Raw genomic sequence first — 16,232 nt, 5'->3', positions numbered from 1 at the left:
AGGTCAGCGGTTCGAATCCCCATGACTGGGTGAGCTCCCGTTGCTCGGTCCCTGCTCCTGCCCACCTAGCAGTTCGCAAGCACGTCAAAGTGCAAGTAGATAAATAGGGACCACTCCAGCGGGAAGGTAAACGGCGTTTCCGTGCGCTGCTCTGGTTCGCCTGAAGCGGCTTAGTCATGCTGGCCACGACCCGGAAGCTGTACACTGGCTCCCTTGGCCAATAAAGCGAGATGAGTGCTGCAACCCCAGAGTCGGCCACGACTGGACCTAATGGTCAAGGGTCCCTTTACCTTTATCTAACCTAGTGTGTGGATTGGAACAAACAGGGGTGTTGTCACAGATGAGTTGACAAGGCCTCAAATCTCTTCCTATGTGCTCTGAGTAGTTCTGGGTTGGGTAATTGGGGGTGACCAAGGTTACTGAGTACATCATCCTCATCCTCATCATTATTATTGGAGGATGATAAATTGATTTGAGACAGCTTTATCTAGAGATGATTTGGGGTTAATGAATGGAGGTGAGGGAAGGGGAACTGGGTGCAATGAGTGGGAATGAGTGGGAAATTAGCTAGCTTGTGACATTTATATTTTAAATTTGACTCTATTCACACAAATCAGCATATGCTAATTTTATGCATTTCTGTGTATTTGGGCCCATGTCTCAAATCTGTTAAGTACACAGCAACAAATCTGGGAACACAGCTAGCCATTCATCTTTGCATTTTGCCAAATTTTGCAATGCAGCATTCAAGTTTTAGTTTTTTAAATATCAAAATAGGAACGCATATTTTGATAGAAAATGTGTTCAAAAGATACATATTTAAATATGTACTTAAACGCAAACCTTTGAGCAGTGGTTTTTTAATTGAAGATGAATGCAGAAACAGGGCACAGCAGAAGGGACTTGCGTGAACACTTATGGAAGTGAGATGGTCCAGAAACTGAATGATTTAGCTATCCCTAACCTACTGAAGCCAAAACCACAATAAATCTTGTGGCACCTTAAATGCTAACACATTTATTAGGATACAGACTTTCATGACCCTGAGAACCCTCTTCATTGAATTCACAATGCATCTGATGAGATTAGTCTGCAAGCTCATAAACAGCTGCATTGTCCCAGTGAACTCAATGGGCTTGCAGGGATCAGCAAACTTTTTCAGCAGGGGGCCAGTCCACTGTCCCTCAGACCTTGTGGGGGGCCGGACTATATTCTGAAAAGAAAAAAAATATGAACGAATTCTTATGCCCCACAAATAACCCAGAGATGCATTTTAAAGAAAAGCACACATTCTACTCATGTAAAAACACGCTGATTCCCGGACCATCTGCGGGCCGGATTTAGAAGGCTATTGGGCCAGATCAAGCCCCCGGGCCTTAGTTTGCCTACCAATGGGCTTGCTTCTCTTACTTCTGAGTAGGCATGCATAGGATTGCACAATTATTTTAGGAACAGAACAGAATACAAACAATGAACAGATAACAAAAGCAGCTTACCAAAAACAAAACAGTAGAATAATACCTCCATCAAAACAACAATCAAAAGACAACAGTACTAAAACTCCAGGAAAAGACCCACACTATAATGAATTAAATTACTAAATGCTAATCACTAGTTAAATTCTAGCTTGAATTAAAATATTTTACCATCCATCGAAAGGCACAGAGGGAGCCTAACAAATTTGGCCCAAAAGGAGTTTCTTCATTGTGGTGCCAGCACAGAAAAGGCTCTGTATCTCATGCCCTGCACTCCCTGCCACATCTCACATATGGACAATATTGTAGAGATTCAGGGTCTGTAAGGCTGATTACAAAGCCTGAGCAGATTCACACAAAAGCAGGTACTATAGCTTCTGAGATAATCCAGTCCTAAACCATTTAGGGTTTCAAAGGCCAATTATCACCACGTTAAATTGAGCCTGGAAACAAACAGATTACCAAAGCAGATGAAGTAAAATTGGAATTATATGCTCTAATAATCTCCAAGCACCAGTTAATCTTCTTTTGCAGGGCAGAAGTGGGCCCTGGGGCCATGAATGCTTCTAACACAATGTATTTGCCACAACATAAGGTGCCACAAGACTTTCCACTGTTGTTGCTGTAGGTGCAAACTATGCCAAAGAATTGGGAAGGGAGACATTTCTTGCTGATGTCATGGAAAGCCAGCCAATCATCATCATGAACAGACAACCAGCTTTGGCTGCAGACTTTCAGAATTATTATGTTTCAGAGTTTTGCCCGGGAGACAAGGAGTCGTTTTGGTTGGACTGAATACTGTAAAAGGATTCCCAGGCTAGTCGCATTGCTTCTTAAACATTACATTTGTCTTTCCCCTAAAATCATGGCGTTTGCTTATTATGCAAAGGATCAGGTGCTAGGTTGCCAGTGCCAGCGAAAGGAAAGACCTCACCCCCTTGCCTGCTGTGACACTGTATGTAGTCTAATTACACACATCCTGTCTTCGAACACTAAGCACTATCAATACGGGTGCTCCAATATCCCAAGGCAGCCCTCTGCACACCCCTGTTGCTTTTCACTGTCCCATTTTTAAACTAACAATTCTAACCACCCCACCAGCGCAGTGCAAAGCCACAGCTTGTATCCAATGGTAAACCCCACTCAGAGCAGACCCACTGAAATTAATGGACATGGCTAACACATTGTCTATGGGATGCGGGTGGCACTGTGGGTTAAACCACAGAGCCTAGGACTTGCCGATCAGAAGGTCGGCGGTTCGAATCCCCGCAACGGGGTGAGCTCCCATTCCTCGGTCCCTGCTCCTGCTAACCTAGCAGTTCGAAAGCATGTCAAAGTGCAAGTAGATAAATAGGTACCACTCCAGCGGGAAGGTAAACGGCATTTCCTTGCGCTGCTCTGGTTCACCAGAAGCAGCTTAGTCATGCTGGTCACATGACCCGGAAGCTGTACGCCGGCTCCCTCGGCCAATAAAGTGAGATGAGCACCGCAACCCCAGAGTCCGTCACGACTGGACCTAATGGTCAGGGGTCCCTTTACCTAACTCATTGTCTAATTTCCATGTGCTGGTCTATGATCAGCTGAAACACTTGGACCAAGTTCATGCTCTGGTACTAAACTAGCTCCATATATTTTGTTGGCACGTATACCCATGTGAAGTCTGCAGGCATGAGCCTTCCAGCCCCAGGCTGTGATCCTGTGCGCAGTTACAGGAAAGCAAGGGCAGGCTCACACAAGTCTCCAGAACCATACATGCACAGCCACTCACACATACATACCACATACATGATGGAACATGTGATGCAGCTGTACACATGTACATTCCTCCATTTGCACCTCCCTAGTTTTCTATGATTCCTCCACCCTTGTTCTCTCAGAAGGCAGGATCAGAGGATGCCACACATTTTGGTGCGCACTGAGTAGATTGTATCCGTTTTGCTAGACATTGCGCTGTTTCCAAATTGGAGATGGCACAAAACTGGCCACATGTTCTGTTGAAATTTCGCTCGGTAGTTCATCATTCTGTTAATAAATATCCTTGCACCTTTCCGTGAACATAAGAATGATGCTTCTGAGTCTCAAAATTGTAGTTTGAGAAATCGCCTCCGCTGCGCCGACCCTTTAGCTGAACCCCAGGCAGACAGAACCCCAGGGCTAGTTGGCTTCAGAAGACGAAGACTAATGACAAAACAAATAAACAAACCCACAGGTGCCATGAAACATTTCCTGATCCAAAGTGCTCATAGAGCGATGTGCTTATCCAGGTGCAAAATCCTGTACCATTCCCATGAAACACGTTTTTTTGAGGGGTCGCCTACAGTTTAGACTTGGAACCTTTGCAGCCTTTTTTGTTTCCTCTTTAGAATCTTTTAGCAGTCCCCCCGCTCCCCTTATCTAAGAAACCAAAACAGTTGGGAAAATAATGAAACAAGGATGAGAGAAGAAAACTTAAAAGGCACTGAAGGTTCAAACCAGACATGGTGTTGAATACATCTTTGCATCTGATCTGCAGGTTTAGTCAAATGCAAAATCCATCAGCTGGAGGCTGGGGGCGGAATATGACCCATTTGTAATGGGATTAAGAGAAGAGTGGAGGGGGGGAATTCAACTTCCTCTTGCAATGTGGCCATCCTGGGGAGAAAACCTTCTTAGGAAGGCCATATACTGAGTCAGATCATTGGCTCATCTAACTCAGTATTGTCTATACTGACTGGTCACAGCATTACAGGATTATAAACAGGGCTCTGTCGCTGTCCCACCCAAAGATGAGGGGTCTGAACCTGATCTTTTGCATGCAGAGCATATGTTCCACCACTGAAGTATGGCCCTCCCCACTTCTGAAGCATGCATTGACTTGGGGAGGAAATCCCACCATTGATATCAATGGTAACTTTCCTTCCAATGCAAATGTCACCTCCAGATTAAGGACTTTCCTCTGGTGGCAGCAGAGGAGGAAAGGATTAACTTGACCACTCCCCGCCTGCATGGATCCCATTCATTATCAGTGGTTGACCGGAAGAACCAGAAGCATGCCCCAGAGAAGGATCCATGCCTCTTCTATCAAAACCACTATGCAGAGAGGAAGCCAGCTGTGGCTGTCACCAGCTGTGTGAATTTGCAGGGTGCCAGTGCCGTCTGAAGGGCTCTCGACTGAGAGGGCCTAAATATGCTAAAACAAGCAGAGCTGTTTCGAGAGTCGTCTGGACGTGACTTGGCTGCATGGTCCGCTGAAGTTGTGTGTGTTTGTATTTTTTGCCACGTTTAGTTAATTTGATGTGCGTGGTTAAATGCAGCAATGCAGGGAGGGGGCAAGAATAAGATCAGGATTGTTGGCGCTGCAGTGAGATCCTAGCTTAGTGGTAGAGACAGTCCCAGAATCAATTCCAGGTACTTGAAAAAGATTTGGGTGGAAGGATCAGCCAATGGGCAAGACTCTTTACTTGAGACCCTTGGTGGGCCGCTGACAGTCAGGGCAGATAATACTAGATGAACACATACAAGGCATAAGGCATCTTTCCGTCTTCTGCTGAGGAAACCGGGGCTAATTTTTCCACTCAATGGCTGTTGGTCCATTAGGGCGAATGGGGTACTGGCCCACCAACCTCAGTCTGCCCTCAGCCAATCCCTACCTGCCTCCTTACTTACAGCCAATCCAGGGGTTGCACCGACTGTCACCTTCCTCTGCCCTAGTCTAACTGTTGCCCATGTAAAACACAGCAGGGAAGAGGCTAGGGACTAAATAGAATAAGTTGGCTCTGCTTGTCATTTTCTCTGGCGTCACCTACTGTTGGCCTCCCTGCCTTCTACCCTACCAGTTCGACTGGCACCTGACATCACTGTTTCAGTTATTATTTGGTGACTCCCTTGCCTTGTAGCTGGTGGTTGTGCTGCAAGTGAAAAATTCCAGGTTTCCCTGTGCAGAACAAATATAAACTTAATGGAGGCCATTTTTAATTGGTAAATAGAACAGGATTTACCTCCTTCCTACTCAGCACTGTAGTCACGATCTCATTCAGGTCTCCTGCAAATGGTCTCTGGTGTCACCTCTCATTTATACACCTGGATGTAGAGGTTAAACTTTTAAAAACTCTTACCCCTTCACTTAGGGACACTTATAAAAGAAATCATTTGAATAATAAAAAAGAAAGGTTTAAGGCAATCACGTTAAGCATCAGGTCCCTAAATGCAATGCTTTTTCAACTTGCTTTTCTCTAAAAACGTGCAAATCCAATAGTGTCCGTGATTGACAACTCTGGGGCAGCAGGACAAGAAACACTTTCTAATTCAGAGAATGAACATCTTGAATCTTTGTAAACAAGTCGCTTGAGGATTTTCTTTTGTCTCCAGATTCCCATTCATGGGAGCTCTAGCCAGCGTGAGCACCAGCACTGGAATATACCTGACTTGTCTCTAAATATTTAGCGTTCACTGATCATCAGGCAAGCAATAAAATTTATCTCCTACAGGCACGTGCCTGGCTGACAATCACACACTATCAGTTACGCACGCAATCATCTGCGTGCGTACACACACACACACACACACACACACACAGCAAATTTCGACAGATCATATAATACCTTGCACTGAGATTATACACACTGCACCTGTGCAAGACAACACACTGTATTACAGGCCATCTCCAGTAGCACAAAAAGAGGAGGAAGGAGGATGGCTGTTTACATTAATAGGTTACCATCCGAATATTTGATTTTCTCTCTCTCTCTCTCTCTTGAGCAAGACAGGCTTTTTTTCTTTTTTTTTAAAAAAACCTACCTAAAATTGTCCAAGGAAGGAAACTGTCCTTACTTGTTTAATGGTTCTAGGACATGGACAGATGCAGTTGTTGACACAGAATCTCCTACATGACCACAAATGGCAATAGGGTAACTAAGAAACCGCCCCTTTCCTTATTTTGCCCATATAGACCAGTCTCCAAGATGGTTGCTGGATGACTACTGGGAACCCAATGGCCTCCTTCAGTTGAAGAGGGATACAATCAACATCACTTGGGAGTTCTTCCTCATGTGTTTGCTCACCAATGCAGAGATCCATACATGGTCACTCGTGCGCATGACCTTCAATGTACCTGTGAGCTTCCCCATTCATTCCAATGGAAGAAGCAGATCTGTCCTCATGAACATGAGGACAGGTACAAGGAATCTGCATTCTCCCCTGAAATGAACCAGAAACCATTGTAGGCAAGGAACAAGCCAACCCTGCTGATTGGGGGCAACAGTCTGCTACATACTCAACTTCTCCAAACAATTGAACAGTTTGATCACTTGTAGGCCAAACCCGCTACCCAAATATATAAAGCCCTTGTTGGGCTCAGCCGCTCCTTCATATTCTTTTCCATCAACCCTGGAGAGTTTAAGAGAAAACACTAAGCCCACATGAAATTGTTTTTAGACCACAGCACGACAATGTCCACATGACAAGGTTTGGTGGACAGAGACAAACGCACAATAGCTTTCCCATTCTCTTCCACGCACAAAAACCCAAAAAAACCTCTGAATTGTGGTGCCATACGTCAGCAGATGTTAAATTAGTTCCCAATTGTCTGTTCAGGATAGTTTCCAATGAGCTGTACAAAGTCTGATTCCTTCAAGAATAAGGCTGCAGCTGGTTTTTGGCCAGGAAAAAAAAAAAGATTGTGTGTATGTATTTTTTTTTTTAATAAAAACAACACAAAATAATACAGAAAGGTCACCATCAGCTGCTGCTCCTACTTTTCATCTTGTTGGCATTATTGTGTGACTCTTCACAGTGCACCTAGCTTCATGGCCGGGTTTGCGGATGGCTCTTTATATTACGAATTTCTTTTTATACTGAAATTTCGTAGGTTGTTCCACCCACTCCAGACACTTTCTTAACGTTTGAGTGTCTAGCAGGACTCATGGGGGGGCCCTGAGTGCTAGACGTTGAACCTAGCCGACACTCTACTCTGGAAATTCCTTTTGGCTGTCCATTAATTTTACTGTGAGGTGTCTTCAACTGGATGTCTTCCCTGTGTTGGAAGAAAGACAATGGGATTGGGAGTTAGTAGACAGAAAGCAACAGAAGCCAAAGCTCAACATAAACTTCCAAGAGGTTGTTTATGCTCTGGTTCCGCAAAGAACAGCCAAGAGAACACATTCGCAAGAGCCACTTGCTTAGGAGACAGAAAGACCTAATATGAACCATTGTTGTAGTCACTGAGTTTTGTTTAGGAAGACAGCTTTTTTTCCTATGGCAGGGGTGGGGAATCTGTGGCCTGCTAGATACTGGACTACAACTCCCATCATCCCTGAACATTGGCCATGCTGGCTGGGGATGATGGGAGGTGCAGTACGACGACATCTGGAGGGCCACACGTTCTCCAGCTTTGTGATATGGAATTAGCTCAGAAGAAAATGGTTCCATGTGTTTATGGTGGAAAAAAACCATGTTGTGTACAGGACTGATTGGCTGAAATATCACCCACATACCCAAAGCAGTTTTTACTCAACACTTTAAAAAAAATAAATCTGGTTTAAGAAGAGAGAAGGATGGGCATACATTTAATTTAACAGATATGTGCCATTTTATTCATTTTTCAAAATCGGGCGGCTTGGCTGAAGTATGGCAAAAGGCAGTGTCTAATGAACTGCACTTGATTCGCTGACTGATATAATAATAATAATAATAATAATAATAATAATAATAATTTTTTATTTATACCCCACCCTTCCTGGTTCAGAAAACTGGGCTCAGGGCGGCTAACAACAAATTTAAAACACTTAATTGATGCAACAAAAAAACAGCATAAAATACCGTATAAAACGTGAAGAACAATAAATTCAGAATTCAAAAATCAGTTTAAGGGGAAAATCCATCCAATAAACATTAGATGACCACCAGGGCTAGCTGGCTAAATTAGTCCTATTTGGGCCAGCGAGGAGACCAGGGGAGAATTAGCTGTGGGATCCCAGAGCGGGTAATCTTCATAAAACAGGGAGGGGGAGGGAAGGAAGGGGAATAAAAGATCAGGCTAAGTTCAAATTGAAAGCCAGGTGGAATAGCTGTCTTACAGGCCCTGCGGAAGGAAGTTAAATCCTGCAGGGCCCTGATCTCATCTAGCTGTCAAAGGTAGGCGGTGGAAGAAGACTGGAAGAAATTTAAAGACTACCTGCAGAAATACTGTAAAATTAATGAATGTTAAAGGGATGTTGGATTGAAAGTAGGCGGTATTGGTAAAAAGATTAACAAGAATATGTAAATTTCAGATTGATAATGGTTTAAAATATATAGTTATAATAGGTTAAGATATTGAGTAAAGATAAATGATAGAGGGTAAGGATTTGCTGAATTAACTATGTGAACAGGAATACAAAAAAGGGGGGTGTGAGGAGGTCAGGAAACAAGTAAATGAAATATAAGACATGAAAATATTGATTCCTTTTTTATTTTTTTCTTACTTTTTATGTGTTTTGTCTTTGTATTTTTTTTCTTTTATTGTTATTCTTTTTATTTTTTATCTTTAATTTTGTAACCCATTATTGTCTGTAAAATTTCAATAAATATCACTCAAAGGTGGTGGGGAAGCCAGGCTTCAGTTTCAGGAGAAACACAAACATACCAAGTCCTGCCACTGTAATTTCTTAATGTTATCTGCCTGACCTCCAAGGAGCTGAAGAAGGCATACATGAGCTTGTCCCACTTTATCCTCACAATAGCCCTGAGAGATAGGTCAGCTCTTGAACCAATGCCACCTAGTAATCTTCATGGCTCAGTAAGTATTTCAACCCATGTTTGCCTTCTCCACATCCAGTAAGACAAGCTCTAACATACTACATGAGAATGAAATGCTTCAGAAATGCCAGGTCCACCACCTACAGGTGTGAGGAGAGGAGGACTCTATACACCTATCAGGGAAACCTAAATGTTATTCTACTCCAATGAAAACATGGCAAAATGCAGTTGTTGTTGTTTTAAAAAACTGCACGTTCCCACACATCATTCAAATTAAACTGCTACATTTCCCAGGAACTATCTCAGGAATTGTCATTCCAATTTTAAAACGAGATGCTGCCTGCGCCGCATATCTTTAGGCAAAGAAATCCTACCACGTTAGCTCATATAGGGTTAGAATTGGTCCGGCAGATATCCTAGATCCAGGTCACAATATATTTATAATGGGTGGGTGATTTTTTTAAAATAAAAAAACACCGTATCTGTTTTTAATTCATATTGCGAGCTGCCTTAGGTCCCGAACTAGGAGAAAGGTGGAATAATTAATTAATTAATTATTAGTTAATTAATGGTTAACACTGCAATCCTATATGCAGCACCTCTACGCAGACATCAGGAGTGCCACAGGTGGTGTCTTAACCCCTGGTTTCACCAGCAATCCAGGCACAGAGAGTCAGAGGCACCAGCTAAAGAGTTCAGGGCTGTGAGCTGACTGCTGGAGATCAGAAATCTACTGTGCTTGAGGCTGTCAGACAGGAGCTCTCAGAACAGCAGGGCCCATAGGATCAGAGCCTGGAGCCAGATGCCTCCCCTTGCATGCCGCTGGGCCAGCAATGCAAGGAGGGCACCAGGAGGGAGGCTATGGAACAGAGAAGTGCCCGTCTCTAGATCACATGATTGGCCCTTGAAAGCTATGGCATTCCCCAGCAGGGGGCAGAGCCTGGGGACAGCATTTCCCAAGGCCTCAGCCTGATCCCCAACCCTTGTTGGAGCACGTTGCTCACTTGGAGCTATCCGTGGTCCTGCAACTTCAGATGAGTCCTGCCTCTTTCTCCATGGGATGTTATAAAAGGCCCTTAATTATTGCTCAGTGCTTTCCTTAGAAGCTTCAGAGGCTTGAGAATTTATTTATTTTCATTAAAAAAACGGGGGGGGGGACACTTCTGCTTTTAAAATCTACCCAACTACAGAAACAGCTTGAAAAAGGTGGACAAAGATTTAATCATTTAGTTATTTCTGTACTCCTTTTTCAAGATGTTTCTATAGTTGGCTAGATTTTAAGAATCTCTCTCTCTCTCTCTCTCTCTCTCTCTGTGTGTGTGTGTGTGTGTGTGTGAGAGAGAGAGAGAGAGAGAGAGAGAGAGAGAGAGATGTCAAGCTCAAGGAGTTTTGCTGTTTTTAATTTTATTCTGAAAGGCACTGAGCTATAATAACAAGTCTTTCATCAGTGAGCACCAAAACACTCTTTGTTCATTTGAAGTGCTTCTTCCCCCTTTTTCTTGCACGCCTGCTGTCAACAACAACAGTGATATGAAAGCTTATCCGTACCTTGGAGTCCCCATAGGCTGTGCCTCTGTTATCTCCATGGTGTTAACGAAGGAGACAGCTTTAGGGCCTCCATAAGAGGGCGACCTGGGAATGCCCCCGGGGGATGATGGGACTTGGTGGCTGGGTGACTTATAGGAGCCATTGCTCATCCTGCCCTGCAGTGCCTGATGGGCCTGGACATTGTTATTGGCTAAGTCAGCTTGGAGGGAAGGAGTGGAAGTCCTTGACGTTCTGGTCATCGCACTTGAGAGCGAAGAAACGGATGCCTGCAGCACAGGATTCCTCACGCTAAAGCTGTTGCCGGTCATCAGGTTGTCCCTAGAGCCATACCTCATGACTATGCTACGGGGGTCTTCTGACAGCATGCTGACTTGCTGAAGGCTGTAGGAGCTAGGGGTGTCGTACACACCAGAGTCTGCAAACACTGAGTCCGGGTGAGAGAGGAGGAGCTTCTCTCGCTCTTCCATTTCTTTCCTTTCCTGAATGGATGCCATGATTGTTTTCGATAGGTTGTCGTAGCGCACTGGCGAGGGGTCACGTGGGTGCAGGGCCGAGCTGCCCAGCACAGGGCTGAAGCTCTGTGGGGGCACGCGCTGAAGCTCCCTGCCCCGCAGGTGGCACATTTTGGCAGACAAATACGGTGAGTGGTACCCAACGGAGCCCACGGCGGAATGAGCTATGCATCTCCTCCCTGAGGGGGACATAGGGTTGAGCAAGCTGTCGTACGACAAGCTCCCATTCCTGTTTGAGAGGGAGTTGGGGGAAAAGATGCTTTTGTAAGGTGTGGAGGTGGCCCCTTCTGACTTCATGGGATGCAGGGGCATTTTGTCTGTTCCTCCTCTCCTGCTGGCAGATTTCAGGCTCAAAGACCTCGAGTTGACAGCAAAGGGATCTATCTGCAGCGGGGAAGACTGGTAAGTCTTGTGAAGGGAACTCTTCCGGTAGTTCGGGATATCCAGGTTGGGCTCTGACTGGTAATCGAGGCTGCTGTCATTCTCCTCCATCACAGATCCTGGCTTGTGTCCTTCCTGAATGGAGATCTGATGGAAAAGTAAATATGAAGAGGGAGGGGAGACAGGTCAGGAGCAGTAAAATGTTGGTGGTTGTTCCCACATCTCAATCTATGACAGATCTCTTTTGCCCTCAATGTACAGTTCTCCTAATCTCAACTTCTGAATAAAGGTTTTGTAGCAGGGATGATGGGTTCATGACCCTCTAGATCAGCCTTTCTCAACCTGTGGGTCCCCAGATGTTGTTGAACTACAACTCCCATCACCCCTAGCTAGCAAGGCCAGAGCTCAGGGGTGATGGGAGTTGTAGTCCAACAACATCTGGGGACCCACAGGTTGAGAAGCGCTGCTCTAGATATTGCTAGCCTGCCATCATCCTTGACCATTGGCCATGGTAACTGATTGATGGAGTGATGGAATTTCTATGCTGCTTTTCATTCAAATAAATCCCAAATTGGCCGACAAACAATAAATAGCAGTAACATAACAAGAGCACCACAAATTAAGCATAAATCATATAAAATAATTTAAAAATCACCAATGAAACAAGTACAATCTGTAAAACCCTGTTAGTAAAGCAGCGAATTAAAAAATAAGATCAATGTCATAATTATAGCAAAGGTCAATATTATACAGGCAGCGCCCTGTTTAATTGTGTTCAATATACACACGACTGTGCATACACGCATTGCGCTGGAAGTGACCCTAAAACGTCATAAAGACATCACTGAAACATCACTAAAAGGGCAGAATGGAGGCGGGGCGTTTGCAGGCTTTTTCAATGGATTTCAATTATACACAATTTCACTGGTGTGTGCAGTGCCTTGGAACGTAGCCCCCAAACAAACGGGGAGCTGCCTGTATGATTCACAAATCAATACGGCATTTATGATCTATAACAACAATATTGACAACATTAACAGAGCAGCAACTAAAAAAATAAGCTGAGCACTGTTAAGTTCATACATACATGCTCCACATGACTCAAAGACACATAACCTTTCACTCTATTCCATTCATTAAAATGCACATCAAATACATCTATTCCCCATTGTTAAGTCCTTGGTGGAGATGGTGGGGCCCTCAGGGGCCAAAGGGATTTGAAGGCCCCAAACCTGTTTCCCAATCTGTTTGACTGCATAGGCTGCTGAATTTATCTAACCCCTCTAAGAACCTAAGAGCAGCCCTGCTGGATCAGGCCAAAGCTCCCCTGGCCCACCCCCTTGGTCCAGCATCCTAGTCTCACAATGGCCCACTAGATGCCGGTGAGAAGCAGGACCAGAGTCAAACAACAAGCCCTCCCCACTTGCAAGCGGCATCATTTCTCCTGCTTTGTGGGGGTAGATAAGAACATAAGAGCCAGCTGGATGAGGCCAGAGGACTGCCTGGTCCAGCATCATGTGCTCACAAGTGGCCAGTCAGATGCCTGTGACAGGCACAGAAGTAGGGCCTAAGCTCAACGGCACTCTGCCCACGAATAAGTGGTATTCAGAGGCATACTGCCTCCAAGAGCAGAGGTGGAACATGGCCATCATGCTGAATAAAGGTAAAGGTAAAGGGACCCCTGACCATTAGAAGAAGAAGAGTTTGGATTTGATATCCCGCTTTATCACTACCTGAAGGAGTCTCAAAGTGGCTAACATTCTCCTCCCCTTCCTCCCCCACAACAAACACTCTGTGAGGTGAGTGGAGCTGAGAGACTTCAAAGAAGTGTGACTGGCCCAAGGTCACCCAGCAGCTGCATGTGGAGGAGCGGAGACACGAACCCGGTTCACCAGATTACGAGTCTACCGCTCTTAACCACTACACCACACAGTCGCGGATGACTCTGGGGTTGCGGTGCTCATCTCGCTTTATTGGCCGAGGGAGCCGGCGTACAGCTTCCGGGTCATGTGGCCAGCATGACTAAGCCGCTTCTAGCGAACCAGAGCAGCACACGGAAACACCGTTTACCTTCCTGCCGGAGCGGTACCTTTTTATCTACTTGCACTTTGACGTGATTTCGAACTGCTAGGTTGGCAGGAGCAGGGACCGAGCAACGGGAGCTCACCCCGTCGTGGGGATTCGAACCGCCGACCTTCTGATCGACAAGTCCTAGGCTCTGTGATTTAACCCATAGCGCCACTCGCGTCCCTTGTATCATGCTGAATATTCTGTGCTAAAAGCTGCAATTCTGTGCTTGCTTGCTTTTCTTGCCCAGGACTGCAATATACAGAAAGTTGTAAGAACACAAAAAGATCCTTGTTGGACTGGACAAACGTTCAGCATCCTGTTTCTGTGGCATATGAGCATGGAAGCTCCACATAGTATACACAATCCTGCTTTTTACCTATATTCGGCTTGATCTATTCAGTTCCAGGCTACAAGTTCAGCACTAGCCGAAGCACACATAAAGCAATAGCGGAGGGAAGCAGCAAGCCATTTGTCAAGATAATAAGGTGAAGTGGTTGAGATAATAAGCTTTTCAGCCAAGGCTAACTCAGTGCTGTAATCTTGCACCGCAAGGCTCCCTTTCAAAAGCTCTCCCTCCATCAGCCAGCAGACAAGTCCCCTTAGAGAGACTGATGAGTCACCACACTGAACTCCAATCCCCCCAAAAACAAAAGCCCTGCATGTTCCTTAAAACCAAAGTTCTCGCCCAGTGTCTCTGCCTCAGTTTTAAAGTTAAAAAGGATGGAGGGATTGCTTTATGCGAGGAGAAGAAACTTCAGCTCATAGAGAGTAAAAAATAAAATGGCCCGCACTGTAGCTCTGTAGCTAATTGGGAGGGACAGAAAGGTCCACTTCTGAAGTTCCCCCTCTGGTTCTTCTTGCTAGAAAATGTAATAAAGACCATCTTAGCTGTGAGACCTGAAAGACTTGCTCCCTCCCTTGCTGGCCTGGGAGGGCAGAGCCCAGATTGACTCCTGCTGAAAAATCTGAGGCTGCCGAAGAGAACAGAGATAATCTTGGCTGTCTCTTAGTGCAGACCCAGGTCATCGAGCCTGGGCTGCCAAGTCATCGCCTGCCATGAACCACCATTGGCAAGATTAGCAGCAACAGAAGCAGATATGTATTTTGCTTAAGAAAATATTTTATTCTCTTGCTACTTATACTGTTTTAAATGTGCATTTTATACTTGACTTCTTTTAATTAAGTTTTCTTTTGAAATGTAAATATATATATATATTGTTAACTTTACTGCGTTAAATGTGCATTCTGTCCTTGACCTCCTTTTCTAATGTTTCATTTGGAAATCTTTTAAGATAATATTTTAGTTCCCTTTTAATTATGTTGCTTGGAATGTATACTTTATATTTTACTTTATTCTGTAATGTTTTATACTGGATTGTTTGATTTGATGAATTAATGTAGTTTGTAAACTGCTTTGAGATCTCCCCTCCTTAAAAATATAAAGTAATACAGAAGTGAAATGAATGATAAAAATTTTCTGAGGTTCAAATTTGTTCTTCATGCAGATGTTTTCCTGCATAATTGCTGGTTTTGGAAAGACTTTTTGATTATTTTACTACAATGTAATCCTGTGCTTCTGGACCTGGTAGTAAGCACCACCGTATTCAAAAGGGTCGTATTCCCAGTTAAGTGTCCATAAGACTGCAAACTATTGATAGGCTCACCTGTTCGGATGCTCCGTGGTAGTGCACTTTGGGATCGTTGCTGAAAGCTGGACGATACTTGTACATTGCAGGTGTGGGAGGGCTCATCAGTTTGGGTGAAAGGCTGCTCTCTGGTTGTGGGGAAGAAGAAAACAAACTCACTTACTCTCTTTCTTTCCACTAAGTCACGTTCTCTGGCTTCAACCTGCCCCCCTTTGGCTTTCTTCAGTTTTGATATATAAACAGACACCATATATTATTCCACAAGGTATAGTGTCTTTTACTATTCAGTGCCACTCAAGTTTAAAAGACAGAACAGAGGCCCTATTTTGAAGTAGAGGATCAGCAGCCTCCTCACTCCAGGACCTACAAGGCCAGAAGACATGGCTTTACGTGGCTCCTAGGCTCCTGACGTGGACAGCTTCCCTCCCACTAATGGAGTCCTCACCCCCAACATGCCATAGGAGCTAGTACCTGCAGCTTCAGGTAATGCCCCTTTAAATCCTATCCTCAGAGGGAGAGGGGTTAACAGCAGGTCCAGACCAGTCAGCCTTCATAAGGCCTCAGCATGCTGCTGGGACAACAGCTCTCCTTGGGTGAACTCCAGCCAGCCCTTGCCATAGTGACCTGTCCAGGGTCCTGAAAGACTGTGCTTTGCTTGCCTGCTGCAATCCTTTGTAACCTATCTTGACTCTGCCCTGGACGATAGGATTCTGCTCTTCTAGTATGTTCCACCGTTTCAACCCAGCTTCCCCTGGGAACCTCAAGGCAAGCTGGGACACTCACAGATAAGACAATAATTTGTTCATGTTGATGTGCAAGCATATGAAAGAAGCACATGCGTAGTAGCACTGGATAAACAAGGATAATTCACACTGAGCATATGAAAC

The 16,232-nt window shown here is 44.7% G+C and overlaps 1 protein-coding gene across 1 annotated transcript in view; it reads right to left on the bottom strand.

Moving 5' to 3' along the window:
• Positions 1 to 5,608: 5,608 nt before the first annotated feature.
• Positions 5,609 to 16,232, bottom strand: part of ZDHHC8 (zDHHC palmitoyltransferase 8) — a 125,603-nt gene continuing 114,979 nt past the window's right edge. The window contains exons 9-11 of the mRNA XM_082203136.1: positions 15,364 to 15,473; positions 10,737 to 11,776; positions 5,609 to 7,485 (exon numbers count right to left, since the gene is read on the bottom strand). Coding sequence (XP_082059262.1) covers positions 7,302 to 7,485; positions 10,737 to 11,776; positions 15,364 to 15,473 — 1,334 coding nt within the window. The 3' untranslated portion in view covers positions 5,609 to 7,301. The remainder of the gene's footprint in view (positions 7,486 to 10,736; positions 11,777 to 15,363; positions 15,474 to 16,232) is intronic.

Source organism: Podarcis vaucheri (assembly GCF_965113315.1).
Source record: "Podarcis vaucheri genome assembly, chromosome: 16".
NCBI lineage: Eukaryota > Metazoa > Chordata > Lepidosauria > Squamata > Lacertidae > Podarcis > Podarcis vaucheri.
This window is presented reverse-complemented; position numbering and strand designations above follow the sequence as displayed.